General features: G+C 39.4%; 3 protein-coding genes across 3 annotated transcripts; all 3 read left to right on the top strand.

The window, feature by feature from the left end:
- Nucleotides 1–782: 782 nt before the first annotated feature.
- On the top strand, nucleotides 783–8,042 carry LOC144195488 (uncharacterized). The gene is made up of 7 exons (XM_077715172.1): nucleotides 783–1,208; nucleotides 2,370–3,302; nucleotides 3,867–4,034; nucleotides 4,193–4,343; nucleotides 4,625–4,816; nucleotides 6,184–6,358; nucleotides 6,770–8,042. The coding sequence occupies exons 2-7, from the start codon at nucleotides 2,377–2,379 to the stop codon at nucleotides 7,228–7,230; spliced, it is 2,073 nt and encodes a 690-aa protein (XP_077571298.1). The 5' UTR covers nucleotides 783–1,208; nucleotides 2,370–2,376; the 3' UTR covers nucleotides 7,231–8,042.
- A 1,440-nt stretch (nucleotides 8,043–9,482) lies between these two features.
- LOC144195496 (small ribosomal subunit protein mS27-like) lies at nucleotides 9,483–14,111 on the top strand. Its single transcript, XM_077715184.1, has 11 exons — nucleotides 9,483–9,571; nucleotides 9,766–9,843; nucleotides 10,217–10,287; nucleotides 10,371–10,429; nucleotides 10,951–11,065; nucleotides 11,280–11,358; nucleotides 11,466–11,581; nucleotides 11,669–11,771; nucleotides 11,847–11,989; nucleotides 13,350–13,511; nucleotides 13,760–14,111. The coding sequence occupies exons 1-11, from the start codon at nucleotides 9,499–9,501 to the stop codon at nucleotides 14,003–14,005; spliced, it is 1,245 nt and encodes a 414-aa protein (XP_077571310.1). The 5' UTR covers nucleotides 9,483–9,498; the 3' UTR covers nucleotides 14,006–14,111.
- Nucleotides 14,112–19,071: 4,960 nt separating this feature from the next.
- Nucleotides 19,072–22,624, top strand: LOC144195761 (prostaglandin E2 receptor EP4 subtype-like). The gene is made up of 2 exons (XM_077715586.1): nucleotides 19,072–19,996; nucleotides 20,487–22,624. The coding sequence occupies exons 1-2, from the start codon at nucleotides 19,205–19,207 to the stop codon at nucleotides 21,006–21,008; spliced, it is 1,314 nt and encodes a 437-aa protein (XP_077571712.1). The 5' UTR covers nucleotides 19,072–19,204; the 3' UTR covers nucleotides 21,009–22,624.
- Nucleotides 22,625–25,891: the final 3,267 nt, after the last annotated feature.

Here is a 25,891-nt window from a genome sequence, read left to right as displayed (position 1 = left end):
GAAGCCCACATTGTCCAGGTCCTTGGGTTAATTGGCCTCATGAGTTAATTAACACAGATAATGACAGGCCAAAAATCGAAAGAGGACAGTTTGCCTCCTTCAATGATATGAGTTCAATTACTCATGCTTGACTCACACACTTGCCACATCACTCTGATTAATAACTTAAGATAGCAGTTGATGTCTTTTCTTTCACAAACTTCAATCCACCTCTCACAAGACTTTTGGGGATTTATTTATATTTGATTCCACAGCTTATTTCCTTCGTAACAGGGAATTTTTTGCATGAAAATATACAACTCATAGGCCGGGCCTACCTGCAGCTTTTTTGCTGCTTTGTGGGTTGAAGTTTAAAGTACTACTTTTATGGATTGTGACGAGGGTGTTATTTTCCCCCTCTGGTGGTCGTGTTCATACACTTGATTCATGGTGTTAAGAAAAAAAGGGCCTGTCTTTTTAGGGATATGGATATTCAAATAAATTGTGATGCTTATTTGTAAATTTTTACAAAGGTAATACGCTGCATGAGTTTTTTGTATTGTGTAATATATAAAAGTTCGGTTGATAGTCGAGTTTGGTTTATATGTACTTTGTCTCTGCATTACAGTGTAACCAAAGAAGAAAATTCAACTCCTTAAGGCCATACAATTGTGTTTATTTAGCAACAAAGGGGAGCAAGAACTAAAGATCAAAACACAGCTCTTGCATTTGACAAAATTAGAATGCGCTGCCTCATGTAACAACTTTGGTGGCAAATCCCGAGTACATAATTGACATTTTTCCACACATTTGTGGTCCTTCTTATGCAATTATAGAGATGAGTGTTTCCATCCTGCATGGATGCATGCTGTTCAACATTCAAAGTGCATTGTTTGTGGAAGAAAAATCCAGCCAGCCCTCCCCGCATTCCTCCGAAAGCTTTACAAATCCCCATTTCATCCAGAAACGGAGATGTCTATCTAGTGTTTCCTTATTTTTCTGCAGGAAGGCACTGGACTTGTTGACTTCCTCTCCCCTCCCTTCCTTCCTTCTCTCCAAAGGTACTCATCTGAAAAAGGAGAACAAAGTGATTGTTCCTGTTCTCTTTCTTAAGTCCCTCCAAAAAGCTCATCTGTGGAAGGTCCGCGCATTGTCAGAAGGGAGCGGGAGGGAGAACGGCCGGCCGCACGGAGTCACAGCATCACAGCATCAAAACAACTCTGCCACAGGTACGCCATACACACACAGACTCACACAGGGGACATCTTTAATGGCACTTTCCCCAAGGCACAGTAAAATACTTGACAACATTTGACTACTCAAATAGAATAGTAGGATAACAACATAAATGATATTCTGTTTATGTCATCTACGGTAAAGGTGTATGCATCTATTCACAAAACTAGGTAGGCATGATCCCATGACATCCAATGCAAGAATGTATTACAATCAATTCCTACACAAAGTCAATTATTTTGGCAATATGAGTGTCTTGCATACTATTCTATTATTTTGGTTGTTATAGGGTGAAGGTAACTGATAACTACAATTACTAAATGGCAATGTTAATACAGTGATCCCTCAAATATCGCGGAGAATGTAGACCAGACATGGCCGCGATGATAGAAAAAACGCAAACCCCTATTATTGCTACATTCCATACTACGTTTTTTGCACCTAGACAAAAATACAAGAACGACAAATATCAAGATGTGTATTTATTAAATATCACAGTTCACGGCATATGAAAAAAAGTGTAATGTATTAATATCTAAATATAATATATACTAATACGCTTGTATCAAAGTGTTTTGGCTCCTGTATAGGATTTTATTCCTTTCTAAATCTAATGAAGGGATAATTGAGTATACTATATGAATATGCTCTCAGCATGTGCCTTTTTGTCTCTTATTCTAAGTGCCTGTTTCAAAGTAGATATTGCAGTTCTATCATGATTCTGAAGGGTTAGCAATATTATATGAATCAAATAGGTTTTGTAATCAAATGATGTAGTATTTTTTTTTCACGTGGGTAATTGAAACTGTTCAGGTTTTTGTTTCAGGTGAGTACATAGGTGAAAGAGAAAAAAAGGAAGTTTTTAAAATCCAACACATGAATAGAGATTTGAAAGAAGGTGATGGAGAAGTGGAAAGGTGACTGGTAACAATTTCATTAAGTTCCCAATTTCAGGATAGGATATTTTTGCGAAATTAAGAAGTGAAAGATGTAAGTGGGTGTGTATGCACTGGCTCGAGTTGAAACTGCTTGTGGTCTGGAGTAGTAAAAGTTCCCCAAATATATATAAATATATACTTTATCACTCTTCCACTTGATGTTTGTGATTGCCAATTGTAGATGATGTAAATGAATGATTCATTGTCTTTCTGTAGAATTCACATGGAAAGAGTCCATCTCTCCCATTCACCAAGTCCTCCTTTCAGAGAGGATGTCCACCAACCAGATCAGCACAGGTTCTATGTGACCTCATCTCCCATCATCATTAAGCCCCCGACTGTCGAAAACTCCTTGCTGGTTGCACCTAGTTTCTTCCCAATGCTGAGCTCCACTCAGACTAACCAAGAAGGGTCTCAAAAGCGCAAAAGGACTCCTTTAAAAGCGGATGTCCATGAGTTTGAGAGTACTGAGGAGGAGGAAAGGTCCAAACCCCAAACAGTTAACCTCTCCCACTTGCACTTTCCGTCTCACGCCGACGCTCCCTTTCCCGCTCGGCTCGGAATGATCGAGTTGAGCCGACTACAGTTTCATCACAGGACCGCAGACATGGACACGGTGAAGCGGAGTCCTCTAAGCCCCCCTTCGATGTGGGGGCCGCCTCCTTTCCTCTTCCACCCGTCGTACTTCCCACCTCTCCACCACAGCTTCATCCCGTATCCCATCTTCATGCCCAGCCCTGTCGTGACCCTTGCGCCCAGGGAAGACATCAGGCCCGCGCGGCGTATCCGAGACGCCCCCCTTCAAGGCACACCGAGCGGCGGCGAGAAGCGCGGATTCGACGTCAACGTGGACGACAGCTACTACGTGGATGTGGGTGGTGATCAGAAGAGGTGGAAGTGCCGTATGTGCGATAAGTCCTACACATCCAAATACAACCTGGTCACCCACATTCTGGGCCACAAGGGCATCAAGCCTCATGGGTGTCACCTGTGTGGGAAGCTATTCAAGCAGCTGAGCCACCTGCATACACACCTGCTCACCCATCGGGGCATGAGGCCTCATAAGTGTCAGGTGTGTCACAAGGCCTTCACCCAGACCAGCCATCTGAAGAGGCATATGATGCAACATAGTGATGTCAAGCCTTATAGGTACATTTTTCCTTGTTCTCTGTTTCGATAGTGTGCCAATCAATCATTTCGGGCGTGAATATTCCACGTCATTTTGCCAGATTGACTTCATGCACTGCAATCATTTGTGCATCAAAACCCAATGAAATGGGTCTCTTCCACAAAATTGGATTTCAAAAGAAAAAAAATTTAAATATTCATCACTTAAAAAGATCATACAATTCAATAATTACCGTAATATGATACTATTTTCCACTTGGAATTTGTAATTCACAAATGTAATCTAATCTAAGTGTGTGGGCTACCTCTAGTGATGCATGAAAAATAAATCAATGCCCAAATCCAGATCAAATATTTGTAACTATTATTTTCGTAATCTTTTTTTGTGTTAAAACCACAAGTGATGTTACAGAGGGTTTTCCCTGTCTGATTATTTATGAATGAAATCTGTGTAATTCTTCACAAAAATTGATCTATGATTTGTAATAGTGATACATTGACAATGAAGTATTTTTAGCTGGTCCCAAAAGCAAAGAGTGTAAAAAAAACTCACACTGATGTAACCTACATTTACTTACCCACCAGCTGTGGCGTGTGTGGCCGAGGCTTCGCTTATCCCAGTGAGCTACGCGCCCACGAATTGAAGCATGAGAAAGGCCAGGACAATGTATGCGTTGAGTGCGGTTTGGACTTCCCCACTCTTGCCCAGCTCAAGAGACACCTGACGGCCCACCGGGGCCCCACCTTGTACAGGTGAGACAGAGATTAGGCCACCCACTTAATGATGACAACTAATTTTGCTTCATATGCCTGTTCTTCTGCCTTTATGATACCTATGCTGTATTTGTTGGAAAAATATGGAGTGGTCATTTAAATTGCATATAAAGCGACAATCCATGTTGTTCCTGCAGGTGCTCCGAGTGCCAGAAGACATTTCAGTACCCAAGTCAGCTCCAGAACCACATGATGAAGCATAAAGACATCCGTCCATACATCTGCAGCGAGTGCGGGATGGAGTTCATCCAATCTCACCACCTCAAGCAGCACACGCTCACTCACAAAGTAGGTGGACGATTGGTCTGCATGCAAGGCTTCTTACTTGTGTATTATAAAACTGGTTGATAGACAGGTCATTCATAGATTGGGTGAAATAGACTATGACGTTTCCTATTGTGCATTGGTATTAAGAACCTAGAGAATAGAAAAATAGGCAACTATTGTTGGTGTCAACTGCACCTATGTTGAACTTCCTGCCCTCCGTATTTGTTGATGCTATTTGATAGTAATTGTTGATGTTGTCCTTAGATGAATAAGGATCTTTAACATTTTCACCCTGCCAACAGGGCGTAAAGGAGCACAAATGTCGCATCTGCGGCCGGGAGTTCACACTGCTGGCCAACATGAAGCGTCACGTGCTCATTCACACCAATGTGAGGGCCTACCAGTGCCACAAGTGCTTCAAAAGCTTTGTACAGAAACAGACCCTCAAGGCCCACATGATTGTCCACTCTGAGATCAAGCCTTACAAGTGCAAGGTGCGTGCAAACTAGCAATGGTCAAAAGATGGTTTAAAGACTTAAAGACAGCTTGTTCCTTTCTTTAAACCGCCCACACGTGTATTGGATCGACCGCAAGTGGAGTGTTCTGGTTGCGTTAGGGCATGTTAATGGAAAAAGGTTTGGTCAGGAGAACATTTTCAAGGGTTTAGGTGTGGAAATTCTGTGTTTGATGCTCAAGGTGGGAGGCAGACTACAAAATCATAGAATTTAAAATGAGATTGACTAACATAAGCAATTTTGCATTCAATCTTTTGGTAACACTGCTCTTTTAACCTCATTTCTGAATGCAGAATTCATCACTTTTGGCCATCTTTATAATTCTGTTAGCTCACTACCTGAGAAGTCCTTCGTCACTCGCATTCGGAAATTTGACCTTGATGTTTAAATGAAGGCCCGCATGGGAGCATGACCAGATAGCAAGGAGGCTTTTTGGCAGTGACGGCCACCTCGCTCATAGGAAGGATATCGGCGTACAAAACCGCCTCTCTAACAATGGTCTCCTGCCTCCCCGGAGAACCAGGCCCGTAAATAGATTTCATCTCGCTTTCTCTGCTGCTCGGGGTGGGGGGGCTTCCTGTTTTCTCACGGTCCTCTCGGACAGTCTCGAGTCCCTCTCTCCTCCTGAAGGAAAGGACCACCCTAATAAAAAAAAAAGAATGGAAAGGAAGGACAACGGAGGAGTTGCCCTTCCCTGTTCTGTTGCTTCCTCTGGCTCAGTCCTTCTGTTTTTCTTCTGTTTTTCTTCTGTTTACGTGTGTGTGTGTGTGTGTGTGTGTGTGTGTGTGTGTGTGTGTGTGTGTGTGTGTGTGTGTGTGTGTGTGTGTGTGTGTGTGTGTGTGTGTGTGTGTGTGTCTGCTTGTGCTGATGAGCGAGAGAAGACAGTGAGAGAGAAAACGAGGAAATCATGGATGGCGGGGGGGCTACACTGGGTGTATCAGAGAGGAAATGCCTGCGCATTCATTCACGATTACGTGCAGTCATTCAAAAGAAATTTGACAGAGAAAACACATCCCAATGTCATACTTTCTATATGGCCCTTTCCTTTGGTATACCGAAAGTATGCAACATTAAGAATAATATCAAAACCAATAAAAGAGGCAAGATATTTATTATTAGGATAGAGGCACTCGGCTGGGCTAAGACAGATGCATATTTTGGGGCTATTATAAGTTTATTCTGTTCTGAATACATAAATAGTATCACATGTTCATTTTATTCAGACCTCAGCTGTATTGGTTTGTGTCCCTCTCACCTAAGAATACTTGAAATTTCTATTAGTTTAGTTTACTGCACAAATTGATTCCTAAACTGCAACTGGTTCAAAACTGTCGTTGACCTTTCAGCTCTGTGGCAAAGAGTTCAACAGGATGCACAATCTCATGGGCCACATGCATCTTCATTCGGACAGCAAACCCTTCAAGTGTCTCTACTGTTCGAGCAAGTTCACGCTGAAGGGAAACCTTACTAGGCACATGAAGGTGAAGCACGGTGTCATGGACAGAGGGCTGGACGAAAGATGTAAGCACCGTTGCCATTGCGCTCAGTACAGTGGAATTCTGTGCAGTTACATTTATTTTTATGGCTGACATTGATGGGGATGAACGTCCAATCCATTCTAATTGTGAAGGTGCCGGCAGTAAATTATCATTGCCATACAGTAACAGTCAAAATGGATTGATGAGTAAACCTTAAAAAAAAGTATGTTTATGAGTTCTTTTAATGAGACAAAACATTTTGTTATTTCATGCCATTGTCTATTATGGTTTTGGTCCCTATGGCAACATTAAGGGGCTTTTTTAGTGTTTAAAAATTGTGTGCTGAATAATCAGAGATCTAAAAAAATGTATTGGCGTATTTTGAGCTTCCTTCTTTCACATTTTTAATAGGTAATTTTAAGTAATTTGATTTGAATTCCTTTTTTCATTCCAGTATTCCGACAGCGGGGACGCTTCTGCCTCTCCTCTCCAATGAGCCTGTTGGGCCGTTTCAACCAAAAAGAGCCGTTTGATCTTTCTCAGAAGCCGTCAGGCCTGCCAGGTCTTCATCTTCCACAATCTGATGGCGAAAGCGCACCTGGTAGCTCTTGCCATGAGGAGGATGAGGAGAGTTTGTACAGGCACAGTCAGTACAGCCCTGATGAAGATCAACACGAGCCCTCAGGGGTGGTGGAGCCACGAGGGCGGGGGTCTACGCCTATAGGGGGACACTTGAATACATCATTGAGACAAGTTGAGAGAAGTCACGGAGAGTTGGATGGTCATGCTGCTGAGTCTAAGCTAGATGAGAAACTTGACATTGAGATAAAGAGGAGGTTAAAGACAGATGTTGTAAAAGAAACAACTGAGATGAAAGACATGGGAGAAAAATTAAAACAAAATGATGAAGAGTGAAAAGATGATGCAGGATTTCTGTATTGTTGATAGATGAGAAATGTACAGCAGTCGGAAACTACTAGTTGGGGATATTTGGCTTTCCCGGTCATATATTAGGATGGGCCATTAAGTCTTTATGTGACTATATTCTTAGTGAGTCTGTCTATTATACATTTTAAGTTCATTCCGAATACACCAATATTTCTGACTTTATTGAGGACTATACAGGTTGTGTGAGGAGGTAGGAAATAGTGCATTATCTCAGGTGACTACAAAAACTGTGAAGAATTCATTTGTAACATGGCAAAATGGCTCTCTGGGGATAGTACTTTTGACTTCAAAATGTACATTAGTATTTGAAAAAAAAAACTTTCCTCATTTCCTCAAATTGGTGCGTCAGTTTTCGATTAAGGTTAAAAGAAAAAAGAACATATGATTTGAATCCGGTATTTCTCAAATGAAAAGCATACTTCAGTGTAACGCTCACCTTTATTTCTCTCAAAATTAAGGTGACATTGAACATGAAAAGAAAGTGTCAAGCTATGTATTATGTGGAATATTGCATCATAAATTCTGAGGAAATCACTGTCAATAAGAGGGTGATGGTTGTCAATACTGTATCTCACATGTGTAGTAAAATACAAATAAATATATATTTTTTAGAAGAATGAACAAAATAGTTTTACAAATGGACTGCATGTGATTAAATAAATGTTGTTTGCCACAAGTAATTTCAAGCAATCATTTTGTAAATTATTGTGCATACTTTGTGACTAATTTGTCAGCATGTGAGCTACTGAATACATGGTCAAATAAACTGTGATTTTGCACTCACTCTCTTTTTGCCCATTTTGTTATTTCAGAGCTGATTAGTGTTGTAAATGCAGAGCAGCGAGCAGGCGGAAACGAGCATGATTTTGTTCAATTTAAGGCAAAAATGCAGTTGACGACATTGGCGATGAACAGCCTTGAAGGCTGAATACATTTGCATGTATTATAAACTTCATTTTTCATCTGGCTGCTTCCCTTTCAAAGGAAAAGAAGAGGAAGAAAAAACACCTTTTTGCCCTTCTGTCTTTTTGCTGGTGATCAAACAAGCAGTGGTTGTCCCACACAAAGACTTACATGTGTGTATGAGTCACAACATAGGCATTCATTGTGCATATATATTATGATATAAATACAGTGTTCATAATTAATGTCAATTAGTGATGTTGCCATTTGTTCCATCACTTCTGCTGACAACATGCCTTGCATTCCACTTTATGTACTGTCATTTCTCATGAGATCAAATGCAGAAGAGCAGCTTCTCTATTCTGCGCACTATCAACCACTGAGCAAAACAACGGTGAAACTGCAAACAGATTGAGGAAGTTCTCACATCCCTGTTTCCTTTCCTTACCTATCCGTTTCAATCCCAACCGCTAACTCGGCGAGAAACCATAAAGTTGAACATCATTTTTTTCTCCTAAATTGTTCCTTGATGCATTGCAATGCCTTGTATCATCTGAGAGTTTATAAATTTGACTAAGGACTGCAAATATGTAAGTACACCTCAATCCTTTATGCCTCCAAACATTGATTTCCTTGACTTGTGTCCTGTGCAGGTAAGAGCTTCCTGTTTTTAGTAACCGGCATGCGAACGAGCGGGTGCTAAAATTCTTCCATGTTTTGTTTGACTAAAGCGTCCCCACCCCAGATTCAACCTGTCACCCCCATTGACACGCAGCCAAGGCGCTACTGCATTGTGCACTATATTTATAGTCGAGAGATCAGTCAGCCCGCTTTAGGTGTTTGAAAAATGGTGGCCCTGCAATGCCAAAAAAAGAATGCATACAAAAGAAGGTAAAAAGTGAATTAACAGGAAATTTCTAGCAATATTGAGGACAATATCTATTTAAGGGTTCTATTTAATACTTTTAGTCTAGTCCATGGGAAGCCTGGAGAACCCCTATCCAGTCTGTTTTGCAAACCTCAGTAGGTTTAGGGTTTGGGTTAGGGTTTATCCAGTCTGTTTTCCATTCCACCAACACCTCAAATAATCGGGATCGGAATGACGCCCTATCCCTAAACCTAAATTTAAACCTAAACCTAACTCTAGTGTTAGGGTTAGAGTTTTCAAAGACTCGGGCGTACGCCATCATTATAGGAACAAATGAAAATGTAATTAATTTCATGAATTTATAACAGTTCATTTCCATCATTCTCTTTTAATTTGCAGTACCAATTTTGGTTTAACCCGGAGGAGAGAGCACCCCCTTCCCTGAGAAATGGTATCGTCCAAAGATGGCGTCCTCCTTGCTGAGACGCTACCTTACTGCTGCTGTCAAAGTTAAACGTTCATCTCCTTCCTTCTCGGGTGAGAATGACTTTAATATAAAAATGCCTGCTTGTGGTTTTGAAAAATTTGAATTGTAATCAAGTCCTGTAGAATTCAACGTCCACTAACTAGCTGCAGCTAACAACAGTTTAAGTCTCAAATTCTCAGTCTCTAAACAAATGATTTAAATTAATTCTTTCTAATCAATGATAAAAACATTATTCCGTTTGCAGCCAGAAGATGGTTACTTTCATCAGCTTATTCAGACACGTCATTGTGGGAGGCAAGAGAGAAAGACCCTAAAAATTTGGGTAAGCACAGCATACCGTTTGTTGTCATTTAGTAAAAAAATAATAATCTTTATGAATGATGGTAACATACCATAGCAATGACCTCTTAATTTGAATGAAAATTACTCCCGTGCATGTATTATCGATCTTTTTTCAAAAAAGAATGCCATATCCTATGAAATGAATTTTGCACTTCCTTAAAGGACCACAAGGTGGGGGTGTAGCTTCGTTCTTGTCACTGTGCCTGTCAAAATGAACACAAATGGAGATACTATTTTGTAACAGTAATTACTAATTCCATCTATTCTAATGTTAGCATGCTACATCAACACCTGTTGCCAATGTTACTAGCAAATTTTAATACTTTTTTCCCAAAAAAAAAAAACAATTCTAGCGCTGCTGGCCGACAATATGGACAGAATATATGAGAGGAATTTTCCAGTTAGCTCCTTGACGGTGTCACAGGTAAGTGTATTACTTTGATATCACTAAAATTTAATGTTTATAGTTATTTGGAGTGCATTGGTCTTAATATTTTTATTCTGCAGTTTGTGGATAATGTATCATGCAGAGAGGAGGTGGATCAAGCTGAATACTACCTTTACAAGTAAGTCAAATCTAGTGCTGTGAAGTTCTATTTTTTGTTTTCCTGGAATGTATGTATGTTTTGTTTTTTGCCCCCCTCATATGCTTTGCTTTGTTTCATTCTTTCCTGTTTATTTTTTCCACTGGATATCTGGTGACGACATTTAGGACTTTAACGGCCTTTCAAGTTGTTTCTAATGAGCAACCGAATACGATAACCCGAATAAATATTTAGTTTTAACATTTAAACCAAAATTGCTTCTCTGCTTTCTGTAGAATCTTTGGAACGTTAAATGAGCCAATGATGAAGGCAGTACATTTTTGTTGTTGTATTTTGTTTGTCACTTTGAAAAATATTTCTGTATTATTGTAGTAGTAATAGTAGCTATAACATCTTCGTGCAGTGTAGACGACCAAATGTGTTGTCTGTTTGTCATGAAGTTTTTCCAATGAGATGAAGCCGGACGTGTTTGTTCAGTTATACGATCTCTTCCATGTGTAACTTAACTTCATACGGTCTAAACTTCATTTTTCACCCTCTAGGTTTCGCCACAGTCCAAATTGTTGGTACCTTAGAGATTGGACTATTCACAGTTGGATCAGGCAGTGTTTGAAATACGGCGCCAAAGACAAGGCCCTCCACACGCTCCGGAACAAGGTACACACTTCAGCATGTCGCTCCCAATGGCTTAGAAACCAGTCGCAAGTCCTGGACAAAACATGGAATAGTATCATTTTCGAAAACACTCTGTATCATATAGCAAAGTTGTGTAGTACTGCACTCTCCAGCCACAGTTATAAACACAAGACTAAATCAAATAGCATGTAACTGGGTGTGGTACAAAATAAATGAATACCAAAATGTATTGTAGGTCCAGTATGGAATTTTCCCGGACAACTTTACCTACAATCTGCTCATTGATTCCTACCTGAAGGACAAGGACTTTGAAAGTAAGCTATTGACATTGCACTGTTCTCTTGATATAATTAGGACTGCATAAGTGTTAAAGAACCACATTGTGTATATTTGATTGCTAATTTGGCCCATCAATTTCCAGGGGCATCATTCGTGGTGGAGGAGGTGATGCTTCAGGAAGCCTTTGACCTTCCCTCCACACAGATGCTATCATTGTATACTCTGGCCAGTTACCTAGCAACCAGTCCTAAACTCACAGTGAGTGAAACAATACTTTTAAAGTGGTCGTTACACAATGGACTTTCTTCTGGGGAGATGTCAAACTTGCACTATATATTCACTCAGGTGTCGCAGGAGCGAGCGCTGGGTGCCTCGCTGCTCATCTGCGGCCTTAAACAAGACAACAGTGCAGGCCTCACCGCCGCGCTGCTTGGGAACGCTTTGCTAGGTAAGGATTGGAGGTGATAGCTTTTGTGTTTTTTTTTTTAAATTGAAGGTCTACATAGTACGTTTGTGTTTTCAGGGAAAGTGGAGATGAACAAAGGCATCCATGCTGTGTTCAAAGGCATGCCTCTCTTCTGGGAGCGAGGATATATACGTCGGGCGTTGGAGGTCATGGAGAGTGCTGTCACCTCACGTGATGACCTCAAACTCTCCAAGGACTCGGTAAAGATGGAACATGCTCAATACACTGGTGTGCAGTCAACCACTATTTTAGCCGTACTTGTGAGAAGGACTAGTTTGAGGTGATTAGAGCAACCTAATCCAGAGAAAGGTTGTGCTCTCATCAGCACCTATCTTGCACAAGGGTTCACCAAAAAGAACACGCAAGTACGGGAAGAATTTGCAACGTAAAAAGGTCTGAGTCACGATTCAAGGCCAGAACTTGTTTGAGAAGAGCTGACCACAATCTGAAATATATTTAATTATAACTTTTTTTTAATCCAAAGGCAACACTAAACCACCCCATTAGGAGACAATTTCATCATTTACTTCATATTAGGGCTGGGCAATCAGGAAATATTTTCATCATAATTATGATATATTATAATTATCATGAAGTGCAAATGATCACATTTACATGCAATTTAATCCAAATTCAAAAGTGCAGTACAAATATTCAATTGACTGAATACATAGCCTTTAAAGGCTTGAAATATTATCATTCCAATGAAATCAAAAGTGATAAAATAAATTCATCTCGTTTCTAGTAAAGAAACCTTTAAAACACACCATATAACAAACAATGATGGAATTTTTATTTATTTAGAATGGTGTCCTTCAAATGACATCTTAAAATAGGTTGTTAAGATTCCTCATTGACCGCTGCAACATTTCAACTGGCACACTGTGAATTTCATCCTGAATTCACCATGGCTACTAAAATGACGGTGTGTTTACATATTCAAGGTCACTTTTTTGCAGCGCCTGCTCATGTCTGCCAATTGCGTTTAAAAAAAAAATCCCTTTTTTGGAGGGGATTACCCTGTAAATGAAAACCATTTTAAAGCTCAACTCTGAATAGTACACAACAACATTATCGCAACATTACTATCGCAAAAACGATCATGCTAATTTTTATCATACGAGTCAGTTTTATATAAAAATGATTACCTGAATGAAATATCACTCATTATTCCTTTGAAAACAACACTCTCACCTGGTGATGAACACAAAACAGACACACTGAACTTTAATTATCATTACTATTCAGGAGCAGCTGTACACCGTCAGGTCAGGTATGATAATACAGCCTTTTTCTAATGAGATTTTTAGAAGGCCCAGAGCACTCGGTGCGTCTCTGAGCGTCATCCACCCTATAAACCAAATACTCTGTGACAGACAATATTGGAGAGTCTGCCCATAGCACTATAGGACATTTTATATTGGCGTCATTTCCCAGCAATGGGATTGCATTACGAGTGGAGGCCACCTGTTAAATATCACACCCGGCTAACTGTATCTTTATTACATTTGTCCCTTAGAATTTGAATTCAGAATGGACTTATGATTTGCTTCATTTCAGTTGGCATTTGTAGGCGACTTGCTACACGAGCTGTCGTCCACTGCATCCGATTCATCTGGAGACGAGTCGTCATCTGAAGAAAATGAAGATTCAAAAGAAGAAGTTGACGAAGATGATCAGGCGGAGAAGGAAAAACTTTCTGAATATGAGAGTAAATTCAAGGTACTTTGTTATAATGTAAAACATTTCCCAGGTCTGAACACATTCATTTTTGTACCACTAACCTGTCAAAATACAAAGAGTGAAAAACGACAGCTTCCTTCTACTTGACACACTGGTTCAAATCATGACATTTTAAAAGCCGTCTCTGTATGCTGCATGATTGTTAAAAATGGATTTTGGACATAAACAGAAATCAGAATCGCACAATTGTAGTACACATTTAGTCTAATGTATTGTTGTTTCCCCAGGTGTTGGTTAGTCAACTGGAGGCTCAGGGAAAAATTGACGCTTCTGACTTTCGGACATTGGCAACCAATCTGGCCCAGCAGCAGCTGCTCTCCATGGAGAAACCAGACCTGGATCATTACGAGACCCAACTGGAAGCCTGGGAGGTGGAGAGGAAGCAATTGACCCAGAGGGAGCAGGAGGCAAGGAGGAAGGCTGAAGAGGAGAAGCAGCAGCGTCTCGCTGCTGATGCGACGCTCCAGCAATAGCCTTAAAAGCTGAAATCTACAAATAACACTTACCGTGTGTTAATATTGGTATGTTAATGTTTATTCTTTGTTTAAGCTAGAATTAAAAGGAAATCAAATGTCTCAATTCACTTGTGTGAGTCTTTTTCTCATGAAAATCTACGAAGAGAATGTTGAGATCACATCCTTCCATTCCTTTTCCTGTGGGGAACGTTTGCGTCCTGGGCAGTTTTCTCACAACGGGTAAAGAAAGGGTTACTACGTCCAAGAATTTTCTGATAACTAATCTGAAGAAAGGGGATACTTTGCTGGCAAAGGAATTTACTTATGAGCGTTAAACACAAGGAAAGCATTATATTGTCCTGATCCTTTGTGTGATGTTTGCGAGAAAAGCCGATGCTACCCGCGTCAAGCATGAAGCGCTTGACTTCATGTGTGACGCTATTTAGATTTGGCCTGATGATAAATTCTCAGAGGGAACACAAAACATTATTGCCCAATGATGCTGAGATACTTTGCTTTCCACAACTTCTAATGAAAAACAATGTCATTAATTTTAACTACACTATATATCTATAAGTTCCTTACACTGAATAAATTAGGTACATGTCAATATTTATGAAAGACCATCCAGTCAGTCAGCCAATGTTGACATCCAGTCCACCTAACCTGGAACACTGAAATGGTTCTTTTAAGAAGTTCCATCATTAAGAGAGCCATCCTTTTAAAGAAAATTGTTAGAAATAGTACGATGTTTATGTTCTTGTACTAGCCTTTCAAGACAGTTCTATGTAACTCTGGCCTATAATAGTTGTGAGGATATTGGATTGACTTCAAATGAACAATGGCCTGCACACTCTTTAGTGAAGCAAATAAATATAAAAAATGCGGATGTTTTTCACTTGCATAGTTTGCAAAGCAGCCCTGTGCTGCTGTGAGTTACTGCTGCGGGAAATTGTATTGCTGGCTGATATTCCATCTGGTTAGAGATATCAACTAAAGAACCAGCATATCCTTATCACTGCAATTTTTTTAAAGCAAGAACATCAGGTTCTTTTTACAGGACTTTGGGAACACAAACATTGCTTGCATGCACCTTTATTGCCATGTAAACATGGAGAAAAGTTACATGTGTCATGGTTGTTTGAATTGCAGAATATGGTTTAATCACCACCAAATGGCGATATTTCTTTATTCCTCATAGTCAATGTATTCATGTTACACATTGCCTCGAAATTAATTTGTATTTCAGGCAGATGGGCGCCAGCGGTGCATTGTGCATTAGGTCAAAGGTAATTGAATCTTTTTTTAGATTCAATTGGGATCTGGTGTCATTCATTAGTGCGCTTTTTTTAAATCCTTAAATATGAATTGTTCCATGCCACATGGTTTCTAGCTGCCTTTTAGGATGTAAAACAATGCCCAATTTATCATTTATTATTATTAGTATTACAATTAATGTATGTTATGTGTTATTCTGGAGAAAATATTCAATAATTTTGCTTACTATTTGGAATTATTCCTAAACTGTTAAGTGTATGTCAAAAAATGGAGCTTTTTAGAGTGATTATCCATACACCCTGTACGTCCTGCTGAGTTGAACGAGCATTACTCCCACTAAATTCATTGACTCACCAAATGACTGCAGTTGACTGGAATTTCAGATTTTAATCATAATATTTTCAAAAGAGTCTACATACAACCCCTCCCAAGAACACCCAGTTAGAACATTTGGAGATTTTGAGGAACACTGATGACTATACGTTATGTATAAATGAGTTCAATGCAATCTGGGTTAGTCTTTTGGGAGAAATGACTTGTAGTTGCTGTTAATGAAGAAAAAAAAAGGCTAATGTCATTTGGTTAATAATTAAAACACATGACTTAACTTGTGAGCATTCACACACGTACACAATTTAAATAGTCGCACAACAATAAAGTGCATGCTGACTTCCTCCAGGCATATTGCGAGTTGACTATAAACATGAATGCAATTTCAGAAAATCCAGTATAACGTTTGTGTGATGGAAAGAATTGTTATTGCCAATCAGTTTTTGTGTTGGCAAATCATAAAAAAATATTGCCAGTCTAAACAGTTAATTCATAAAATGCTGATTTTGTACTTTATGTTTACTATAATGACAAACTGTGGTGTTCTGAGTAAATTTCCAACAAATGACTGTTAACATTTTTTTATTGTATGGTAATGCCTTGCTTCAGTCATCTTTCCAATACCTTTTTTTAATAAAAAAAGGAAAAATATACTGGCTGATTTTCTGCAAATTATGGTATTTGTCTTATATTTATCCTTTCTAGAGGTAACAAATGTAATTTTTGACATATTTTCATTTTCATTCATTTGTATTTTATAAAATATATTTTTTAAATTGTTGATGACGGTGACATATGAAGAAACTACTCCATTACCGATAACATTTTATTATTCATGATTTTTTAAATATAATTCAGTCTAATAGAAGTGTTTGTTCCACTTTGGGGGGATATGATTGTTTCAAAAGTGTCATAAACGAAGCCTTTATCTCAAGATGTTACTGATTTTGTATAGGAGCTATTATAAAAATCCAAAGTCATGAATTATAGGAGCTATTATAAAAATCCAAAGTCATGAATTACTATATGCCTCATTTGATAATGAGTCCTATGAAAGATTGTAATTGTATCTCTATTCTGCTGAAAATGCAAAACATTCAATTATCATACTGACATTTCAAAGGAAACAGCAGATTTAGTTGTGAAAACAAGTAGTCACATGTCTTTATTCAAATGTTGTCAGACATTAAAGATGCCAAAATGCAGGTTCTTGCATGTGCACATTGCCTTCTTAAATCCTGGCGGGAACTTTAGCTTGTCCGTGCCTGTCTTAACAGATATTGTCTTCTTATTTGGCTGCAGGATGACGACTAAGATATTTTCCCATTCTTTCAAAAAGCCTTGCGGCCAAAACATGCTATCAGGTGATAAAGGGCGGTTCACACCTAGCTTCAAAAGCCCAAACAAACATTCAGAAAGTCGAAAAGGAAAAGACTTTGTATGAGTTTTTGAAACTAATATTAGTCTCTTACAGTTAGGTAACAAAACTACCACGTGATACAAAGTTATTGTTCTTCACCAATGTTTTCTTCTCATTCACAAAGTGTTCCACAATACAAAATGTAACAGGATTGTTGAAGTGCTTTTGACAGGAACACTGATTGTAGTTCATTTGTGAACTTTACTGTAGTAATATGAGTATGCTCCAGGTTATCTGACTGCCAACACACAAATCCAGGAAAAGCACATTCTTAAGAGGCCTTAATCAGACAAATCTGCTTTCTCTACATTCTGCACAGGCTCAAAAATGGGACAGATGTATGGTGTAGGCGAGCAATTCTGACATCATGCATTATTTTGCCTGTACACCCATGTTGTGTAACAATTGTGTATAAAAGAGAAACAGCCCATTTTGCCAATTGTCCCGCATGCAGCCTCCACCCAAAAAAATGGGAATAGCACTTAATGTTCTGCACTTAGTGAGTACAAAATGGTGCAAAAATGTACTGATTTGTCACCATTAAAGCATACAGTCTCTGAAAGTCAGTTAAGTACAAAATTGTTTTTAACGCAATGTTTTAACGCCAATTACACAATGATGCAGACAAAACAACAGTAATCTACAAGTACAGACATAAGTGTAAAACATTTTTTTTAAGTCCTTCACCCCAAACAACCTTTTTTTCACCTGGCAACAAGGAACGCAATAAAGATTTCTTAGCGCGCAGGTTAAATTACTGTGACGTCAGGCGTTGCCCCCTCCAGGTCCAGCATGTTCTTTTGCTAGCTATGGAAGGCCTGCAGCAAAAGACACAAATAGTTTGCTTTTGTAACACTTTAAGTGGTCATTTGGTATCAGGGCACTGACCACTTAGTGTAGAGATCTAAAGTCAATGAGATCCAGACATGCACCTACAACACTTGATGGGATTTGAATCAAACTACAATGCAAAAAAATTAAAGGCTATTTATAAGAATCCTAACCTGTGAATCATTAAAACATTCATACCAGATCAAGTTCTTTGAGCCAAACCACAACTGCCTAATTTAACCAAATCCACAAATTTGGGAGCTATCAATTATGCTAACCATTTACATACTCAAATACGGGCAAGAACGCTGTTTATCAGGAATTTTAAGGTTTATTTTATCAAATGAATGTGGGTCTATTAACATATATATACATAATTTAAAAGACGCAAGTTATTTTGTTTAACATTTGATGATAGAGCGCCAATTGTAAATGTTGTTAAGGTCGAGGGCGCCTGGGTGGTCAAGTGGTGTGTCGGCCTAACAGTTGGATCCCGGGTCGGTCCTTACTCTGTGGAGTTCGCATGTCCTCCCCAGACCTGTGTGGGTTTTCTCTGGATGAATGAATGATTATTAAAAGTGACACTGCTTACGAGCACAGTCATTTTGTGATGTCTGTGATATACGCACACAGCCACTAATAGACCCGAGCACAAGCGGATGTGATAATGCGTATTAATGATATAATGATGTCGGGTGGGCGACCTGGGATACTCACATTTAGTTGTCTTTTTGATCACTGCTGGACTCAGTCAACTTAGATTGGAGGTCTATCGCTGTCAATGGCAGCCAATAAGTTATTAAAGCACCTATTAGATACATAGAATGACTTTAATTTAGTAAATTACCCCTTTTGTAATTTAATATTAAAATGTATGACCCCATTCTCGTAAAATTTGAACTTTTGTCCGTGTGCAATAGCAACTTTGTTCTTGTAGTATTCAAACAAATGATATTATATGACTTATTTCTCATCTCATGACACAAAAGTACAACAAATTTCGCCTTTTTTGGTAGCATTTCACCAATATTTTGATTTTAATCTCACAATATTATAGATTATTGTTCCTGTTTTGCCCTAATTGATTGAATAAAAAAATGACAGGGGTTCCTAATGATTTGGCTTTGCGTGCGTCAAAGAAAGCAAGGGGGAGGAGACCCTCAAGTGTTGAATGAAGTCAGGTCACCGTAGCGTGGAGTTTGCCTTCTTCTCTCCCTCCTCCTCCTCCTCCTCTTTCACGCCCAGCCCAGATAGGCTCTCTGAAAGGACGCACTCCTGTCAAAACTTATTTTCCCTCTTTGGTGGCTTTTAAAACAATGCCATAAAGGTGAGAAAGTTGGTCAATAGGACCATCCAGCATGGAGACGAGCGAGCAGTCCATGACGGGGCGCACCATGATCCCCACCATCCCGTCCATCATGTTCCTCTTCGGCGTGGTGGGCAATGTGATCGCCATCGTGGTGTTGTGCAGGTCTCGGAAGGAGCAGAAGGAGACCACCTTCTACACGCTGGTGTGCGGTCTAGCCGTTACCGACCTCCTGGGCACCCTGCTGGCCAGCCCAGTGACCATCGCTACATACATGAAGGGGGCCTGGCCCGGCGGGGACCCCCTTTGCCAATACTTTGGCTTCACCTTGATCTTCTTCTCCCTGGCTGGGCTCAGCATCATCTGTGCCATGTCGGTGGAGCGCTACATTGCCATCAACCACGCGTATTTCTACAACGACTACGTGGACCAGAAGCTGGCCGGAGCGACCCTGGTGGCCATCTACGTGTCCAACGCACTTTTCTGCGGCTTGCCTGCGGTGGGCTTCGGTCGCGTCCAGAAGCAGTACCCTCAGACGTGGTGCTTCCTGGAGTGGCGCAGCGACGAGACGAGCGACGCGGCGTTCAACTTTATGTACGCCGGCTTTAGCGCGGTGCTCATCCTGGCCACCGTGCTGTGCAATGTGCTGGTGTGCGGGGCTCTCATCCGCATGCACCGGCGTTACATGCGCAGGACGTCGCTGGGAACCGACCTGGCTCGGGGAAGCCTGGACGTGCGCAAGAAGGGACGTAGTTTCGGACGCATGGCCGGGGCTGAAATCCAGATGGTCATCTTGCTCATCGGTACCTCGGCGGTGGTGCTCATCTGCTCCATTCCACTTGTTGTGAGTCTTTTATTGGCTTTTTGGAACGCCTTCGCTCATTCTTTGAGAGTTGATTGTTGTTGTTTTCTTAGTTTTTGCCTTCTTCTTTTGAGCCTTTTAAGGAAATAATCGTATAATACTGGTCTACATTGAACTATTCATTCATTTTCTCAACCGCTTTATCCGTACTAGGGTTGCGGAGGGTGCTGGAGTTTTTTCAGATATGGTATCATTCATTGTATGTTTACTTTCTCACAGTGAACTTCCTGTGACAAGAGAGTGATCACTTTTAAATGTATTGGAGGGAAAAGACTACTAGAATATTCTAAGAATAAGAAGCGTATGCACCAAACAAATAAGGCTATGCGACCTTGTAATATAATACTAATAGTAATCAGCTTATTTTGTCACCGTAGCATCTATTCATGGAGCACTGCAACACTTGTTGGAATACTCATTTTGTGGCCACTTTGCAGGTTTGAATCTTTTCCATTTCATGCTGTTTTTGCAGGCTCAGGTCTTTCTGAACCAGTTGTATAAGACGCCAGTGGAACTCCGCTTGGACAAAAACCCTGACCTGACGGCCATTCGCTTCGCTTCCTTCAACCCTATCCTTGACCCGTGGATCTACATCTTGCTGCGAAAAGCTGTGGCCCGCCAGCTGGTGGAGAACGTGAAGTGCCTCTTCTGTAAGGTTGTCTTGGGAGGCCAGAAGAAGAGTGAGAACAGGAGCTTGCGCTGTTCAGAAGGCGCACCACATCCGCTTTCTTCCGTCGTCTCCAAGCACTCGCCAGTGTCTGGAGACAGTTCCCAAACATTAGCGACATCCAGCAAGAATTGTAATCAATATCAGAAAGCTGAAGGTCTCTCGTGGACTTTGTCATGCGAACAAGGCAAGGTGGCCCCTAGGACAGAGGGGGGCAATGTGCACCCTAGGACAGAGGGGGGCAATATGCCCAAGGCTACCCCAGCTATAGACCCTGGGTTGCATGTGCCACTCAGCACGTTAAACACAGAGGAAAAATGCATCTGAACTCGAGTTGACTTCAAAATGGAGCCCACGTGGAAGGAAAAACTGAGACCTATCTCACAGGCAATCAGTCAAAGCAAATACTGTTGACAATGAGGACTTTAAAACTGTTGCCTCACAACGAGATGGTCCGGAATGTTGCATTTCCAAGGATTTCAAAGGATGTTCCAAAATTGCCGAACTAGCTTCAATGCGACAAACTGAATTTTACACGACGTAAGATAACAGGATCAAAGCATTGTTTATACTACTGGAGGAGTGGTTATGGTTCTGTGGTGAATCAGTGACAAAAAGGAAAATCTTGTGTTTGTTTTTCCGTCCACTTGTCAGTTAGTAGTTACTTCCTGGTTCAGATTTCAGGACGACAGGACTCAGGATATTTGAACTCTGGGATAGAACCATTTTCTTTTATTCCGGAACAAGATTTATCGATTCCACGGCGATTCGATTGGTTACAAAAAGAGGAGGTGCAGCCATGTAATTTAATTTGTCTGTCTGCATATTAGCTACCTGCTGATTTATCAAGTTCCTATTCTTGACTTTAAAGATGGAAACAGTTTCATGCTAATGAAAATAATAAAACTGTAATAAAATGTTTCTCTGAGAAAAGTAAAGGATGTTTTTCTTATACGTATATGTATTTCAGAAAGAATTGAACACTAGCATCTTAATTTTGGGGTGACAAAAAAATGGCTAAATACAATCAAAATGCTATCTTTCACTATTTTAGATCAAAATAACTTGCCACGCAAGGTCATGACCTATCTCTGCTGTTGTTATTTTGATGAAATTTGATATTCCTCCAGAACTGGCTCCCCTCTTTGTGACCCAAATGACGGGAATTAAAAGACGCGCTTCCTCTTTTTGGACCAGCTCGTGATGATCATTTTTAAGACAGCTTTTTCACCTGAACTCAGTGAGATCAGACATCAAGAATAACACGAGGGTCCATATGATTCATTAACTTGAGGTCAGCAGAAGCAGCAGTGAATGTGATCCTGCTGTCTTTCTTGGAAAGGCCTTTTTTTAAAGGATGTGTTATTTCAGCTACATGACTAATGGGCAGTGTGCAGTTTTATTTATGTGGTCAACAGTAACTGTTCCTTTTTTTTTGTCTGTGTTGCAATCCACACAAATAATACATCTCAAATATCTGCAGAAGGACATGAGATTCCAGTTTGTGACACCTAATCATTTACATGTGGCTGCTGGGAATGTTTTTTTTCCACATCTATTGCATTTATGCTTTGCGAGGCTTTTTGGGAGTGTTTTTTTCTCTCTTTTTAAATCACATTTGTGATGGACGTAAGTCAAGATGGACAATGTGGTGAAAGATGATGTTTTGAATGAACTTCTTTTGCAAAGCTCAACTCCAAGTCCAACAGTGCCTAAAGTATTCATGCAAATGTGTGAAGATGATCTCCAACTCTGGTGGTTTATAATAATACACAATGAATCTTGATGTTTTAGATAAAAAAATGGTCGAATTCGGTTAGACAGTGTATTGGACCAATAACTCTTCATTTCTATCAACATAAAAGGAATTCCTACACTCTAAGTAAGTTATATTTAAGAAGCATGTATTTAATTGTTTAATAAATGCTGTTTTTCTTTCTTTATCAGTTATTTGCAAAAAAATATATTGATATTTAAGACCAAAATGAGCTATATCTAAGTTGACTTGAAGTTAGAGTTAAGAAGGGAATAAAATACATATAATTGGATTTTTGTTGTTGCTGTTCTTTCCAACATTGTCGATTTACTATAATCTTCACTTTGCTTTATGACCTAAATTACTGATTACATAATCTAGAGCATTCTGATGAATATTCCTGTGCAGCATCTGTAAAAAAGAAAAATGCTCTTTTTCGCACAACAACGGCTTATATTTCATGACAAAACGCTTTTCACTCTAGCATTTTATTTTTACATCATTTTCAGCTGACACAAATGAACTGTTTCCACCAAATGAAAATCTGGAATTCTAGTTTATTCGCTATGAACAATTAGAGTATCATTTCACAAGGTCGGTTGGGTATATGTTGTTCACGACTCACAAATCATGCTATTAAATAATGTTTAATATCATAATTTAAAAAGTGTTAATTTACTATTTAGACGTGATTGTAGTACAGTTGTGATAATATGTATTTTTTTTTTGTTTGTTTTTCGTCATAGCCAATAGAGTTACATAAGGAGGAAGCGGTAGTTTCTCACATAACCTTTTTCCTCATGAGCCCATCTCATTAGCAATATGGTGGATAACCTCAAAAAGGCCAAACAAACACATTTAAGATTAAATCTACAAACAGACAAACAGGCCTATCGTTGTTTATTACAGTTCATGCATGATGCGTCACACGGATAAGACAAAAGCAAAGAGCGACTCTTAGAAGCGGATGGAAAGGTCTGAGGGGAAGTTTCTACGCTTGAATAATAAACAGTCAAAAACTCACGTCCTTGCAATTAAGCTTAGACAAGCAATGGTTTGGCTTGAAAAAATAAAAATAAAAAAACCCACAGAGTCTATGAAGACACCACATGCTCTGAATTAAAGTGTCATGTTGTGATGTAAAGGAGGAGGACAGTATGTCCCCTCCACTTGTAAGTAATTGGATCTGTTTTCAGCTAATTTGCTGACCAAATGGGCGGGTGCTTACCGTCTGTGTGAGCAGGTGTGACTTCGCATACATGTCGACATTGTCTCACTGCCTTGAACAGCACATTTTGTGAATATATTCACCTTGAAGTTGCATTTATTCAGTTATTCGATTGGCAGATTTGTTGCTGCCGCTGCATAAAGGCGAAGCTCATGTGATGCATGACAAGACGGGAAACTGCCTGCAGAACACATCAGCGTTGGGTGTTTTTGTGACTTTTAGTGCATGGGTGTCAAACCACAGAAAAACACCTGTAGCTTTGATAGATCAGCCATCAGTTAAGCCAGTAAAGAAACAAAACAAAAACGGTAAACAATGCAGAGATGAGACAGAAATTTGTGTCCAATGAATTGGCCATTTGTGTGTTGTTGTTTATATTTTTTGCAGGTTGCGAACATCTATGTCTGCCATATTGAAGGTTGAGCATTAGTAATATTTAAAAATGGGAATAGAGTACTGGTAAATTGTTGAATCTATAAGGGTAGGCAAGGACATATTTTCTTTTTCCTGGATGTGTTGTAATAGAAAACTACTTTCCGGGCTATATTCCGGGCACGCGATGAATACTCAGGTGGGACTTAGATATATATGTTAACATATATATGCTGTCAATGTTCACTTTGTCATTATGTGCTCATATTTGCTATTTACATGTGCATTGCTTGCATTTATTGTATATTTAAAAACAACACAGTGGAAAAGTATACCTAGGTTTTGGAAAATATGATTATTAGCATATTGTTTTTGTATATTGGCTTTATATGCAGCTTTTCAAAAATGGCAAAGTAATAAATTCATTTCCAGTATTGGTTTTGACATATTGGAGCCCTCAACACAAATGTACAAATTGATCATTTTCAGTGTCTGTTTTTTTAGACATGTCAACTTTGAGGTCTGTTTTTGCATTTTTAACATCCCCACAGAAAGTCACATGCTCACATGAACTGGAAGCCAAGTAACGTTCATTGCTCCATCTTCTCTGCCAACTTAACTCAGTGATTCTTGGCCTTCTCTTTGAGCATATTTAATAAACCATCCCGGAATATGATATGTTCCAAACAATCACTACCCGCTCTGATGGCCAACTAGATGCTGACTTTGCCCTCATGATGCCTCTGGTATTGTCGTTAATCACTTTATCCAAACTGGGTTTTGAACGTCCCCATATATTGAGGCCCTATCGTATTACTTTGTCCCACTGGTGAGATTTCCTGACAAATGGTGAGCGTTTTACAGCAGTGCTTAGCCTGTGTTATTTTAAGATGTCACCACCTCGCTGAGTTTTGGTTGTTAAAACAACAAATCATTTTGTCATCAAGGAGCCCGGAGAGGAAAAGTAGTTATTAAATATAAATGAAACAATGTGTAAAGACTTTTATACATGATTCATTCTGATCTGCAACCTATTCTAGACATGCATTGGTCAGTATTGTTGAAAGAGAGCTAATTAATCCTAATGATTTAAAACAGGGTTACAGGTTTTCCCAATCTAGCATAGACATTGATGCAGTGGCTGTAAAAATAGGCTTTTAATATTTGGCTTGAATATGGAAATATTCTAATTAAATATTGATTTAAAGTTGTTTTCGGTGACACAAAAAATGGCCCACACTGTAAATCACACTCAGTCAAATTTGCATTAAAAACAGGCTTCTGTGGGTGGTATTTTTATTTTACCATTTAAAAAATACTATGTGAAAAAAACATGTTGTTTGGTTTTACATTAAGAAAAAATCCCTGTCAAAAAGTTATGTTTACCACAGTTCTTTGGACAGCAACTAAATATTTTGTTATGTATGTTTTGTATTGTAAATTTTAGGGTTACCGAAGCACTACACAGTTTTTATCTGTGGTTTGTCCACTTTTTTTTTTTACACAGTACAACTGTGGCAGTATTTTACCGTAAATTCAACAGATTCATCTTTTTATTGTTTAATATGACCATCTGGGGAGAAGATCAAATCCACAACAACTCGTGTACCACTGAACCATGCAAGCCCATTCATTCCGCACCGCTCAACTTTATTCCAATCATTAAATCGCATTCCATATTAATCCACATCAATCAACTTTGGTTTTCCACTGAATTTCACATCATTCCAAACTGTTCTACATTCTACCATTCACCATTGCTCACATTCAAATTCATTTATTGTTTGTTAATGTTTCCCTTGTAAGGTGGACCGTCGGACCTTATTTTTAACACACTCCTGTGTGTCAAAATTA

Source organism: Stigmatopora nigra, chromosome 4 (assembly GCF_051989575.1).
Source record: "Stigmatopora nigra isolate UIUO_SnigA chromosome 4, RoL_Snig_1.1, whole genome shotgun sequence".
Classification (NCBI taxonomy): Eukaryota; Metazoa; Chordata; class Actinopteri; order Syngnathiformes; family Syngnathidae; genus Stigmatopora; species Stigmatopora nigra.
This window is presented reverse-complemented; position numbering and strand designations above follow the sequence as displayed.

Coding starts and splice junctions, on each gene's coding strand:
- LOC144195488 (XM_077715172.1), top strand. CDS start 2,377: ATGGAAAGAGTCCATCTCTCCCATTCACCAAGTCCTCCTTTCAGAGAG. Junction 4,817..6,183: donor TCAAGCCTTACAAGTGCAAG/GTGCGTGCAAAC, acceptor TTGACCTTTCAG/CTCTGTGGCAAAGAGTTCAA. Junction 6,359..6,769: donor CAGAGGGCTGGACGAAAGAT/GTAAGCACCGTT, acceptor TTTTCATTCCAG/TATTCCGACAGCGGGGACGC.
- LOC144195496 (XM_077715184.1), top strand. CDS start 9,499: ATGGCGTCCTCCTTGCTGAGACGCTACCTTACTGCTGCTGTCAAAGTT. Junction 9,572..9,765: donor TTCATCTCCTTCCTTCTCGG/GTGAGAATGACT, acceptor TTCCGTTTGCAG/CCAGAAGATGGTTACTTTCA. Junction 11,066..11,279: donor TCCACACGCTCCGGAACAAG/GTACACACTTCA, acceptor AATGTATTGTAG/GTCCAGTATGGAATTTTCCC.
- LOC144195761 (XM_077715586.1), top strand. CDS start 19,205: ATGGAGACGAGCGAGCAGTCCATGACGGGGCGCACCATGATCCCCACC. Junction 19,997..20,486: donor TCTGCTCCATTCCACTTGTT/GTGAGTCTTTTA, acceptor CTGTTTTTGCAG/GCTCAGGTCTTTCTGAACCA.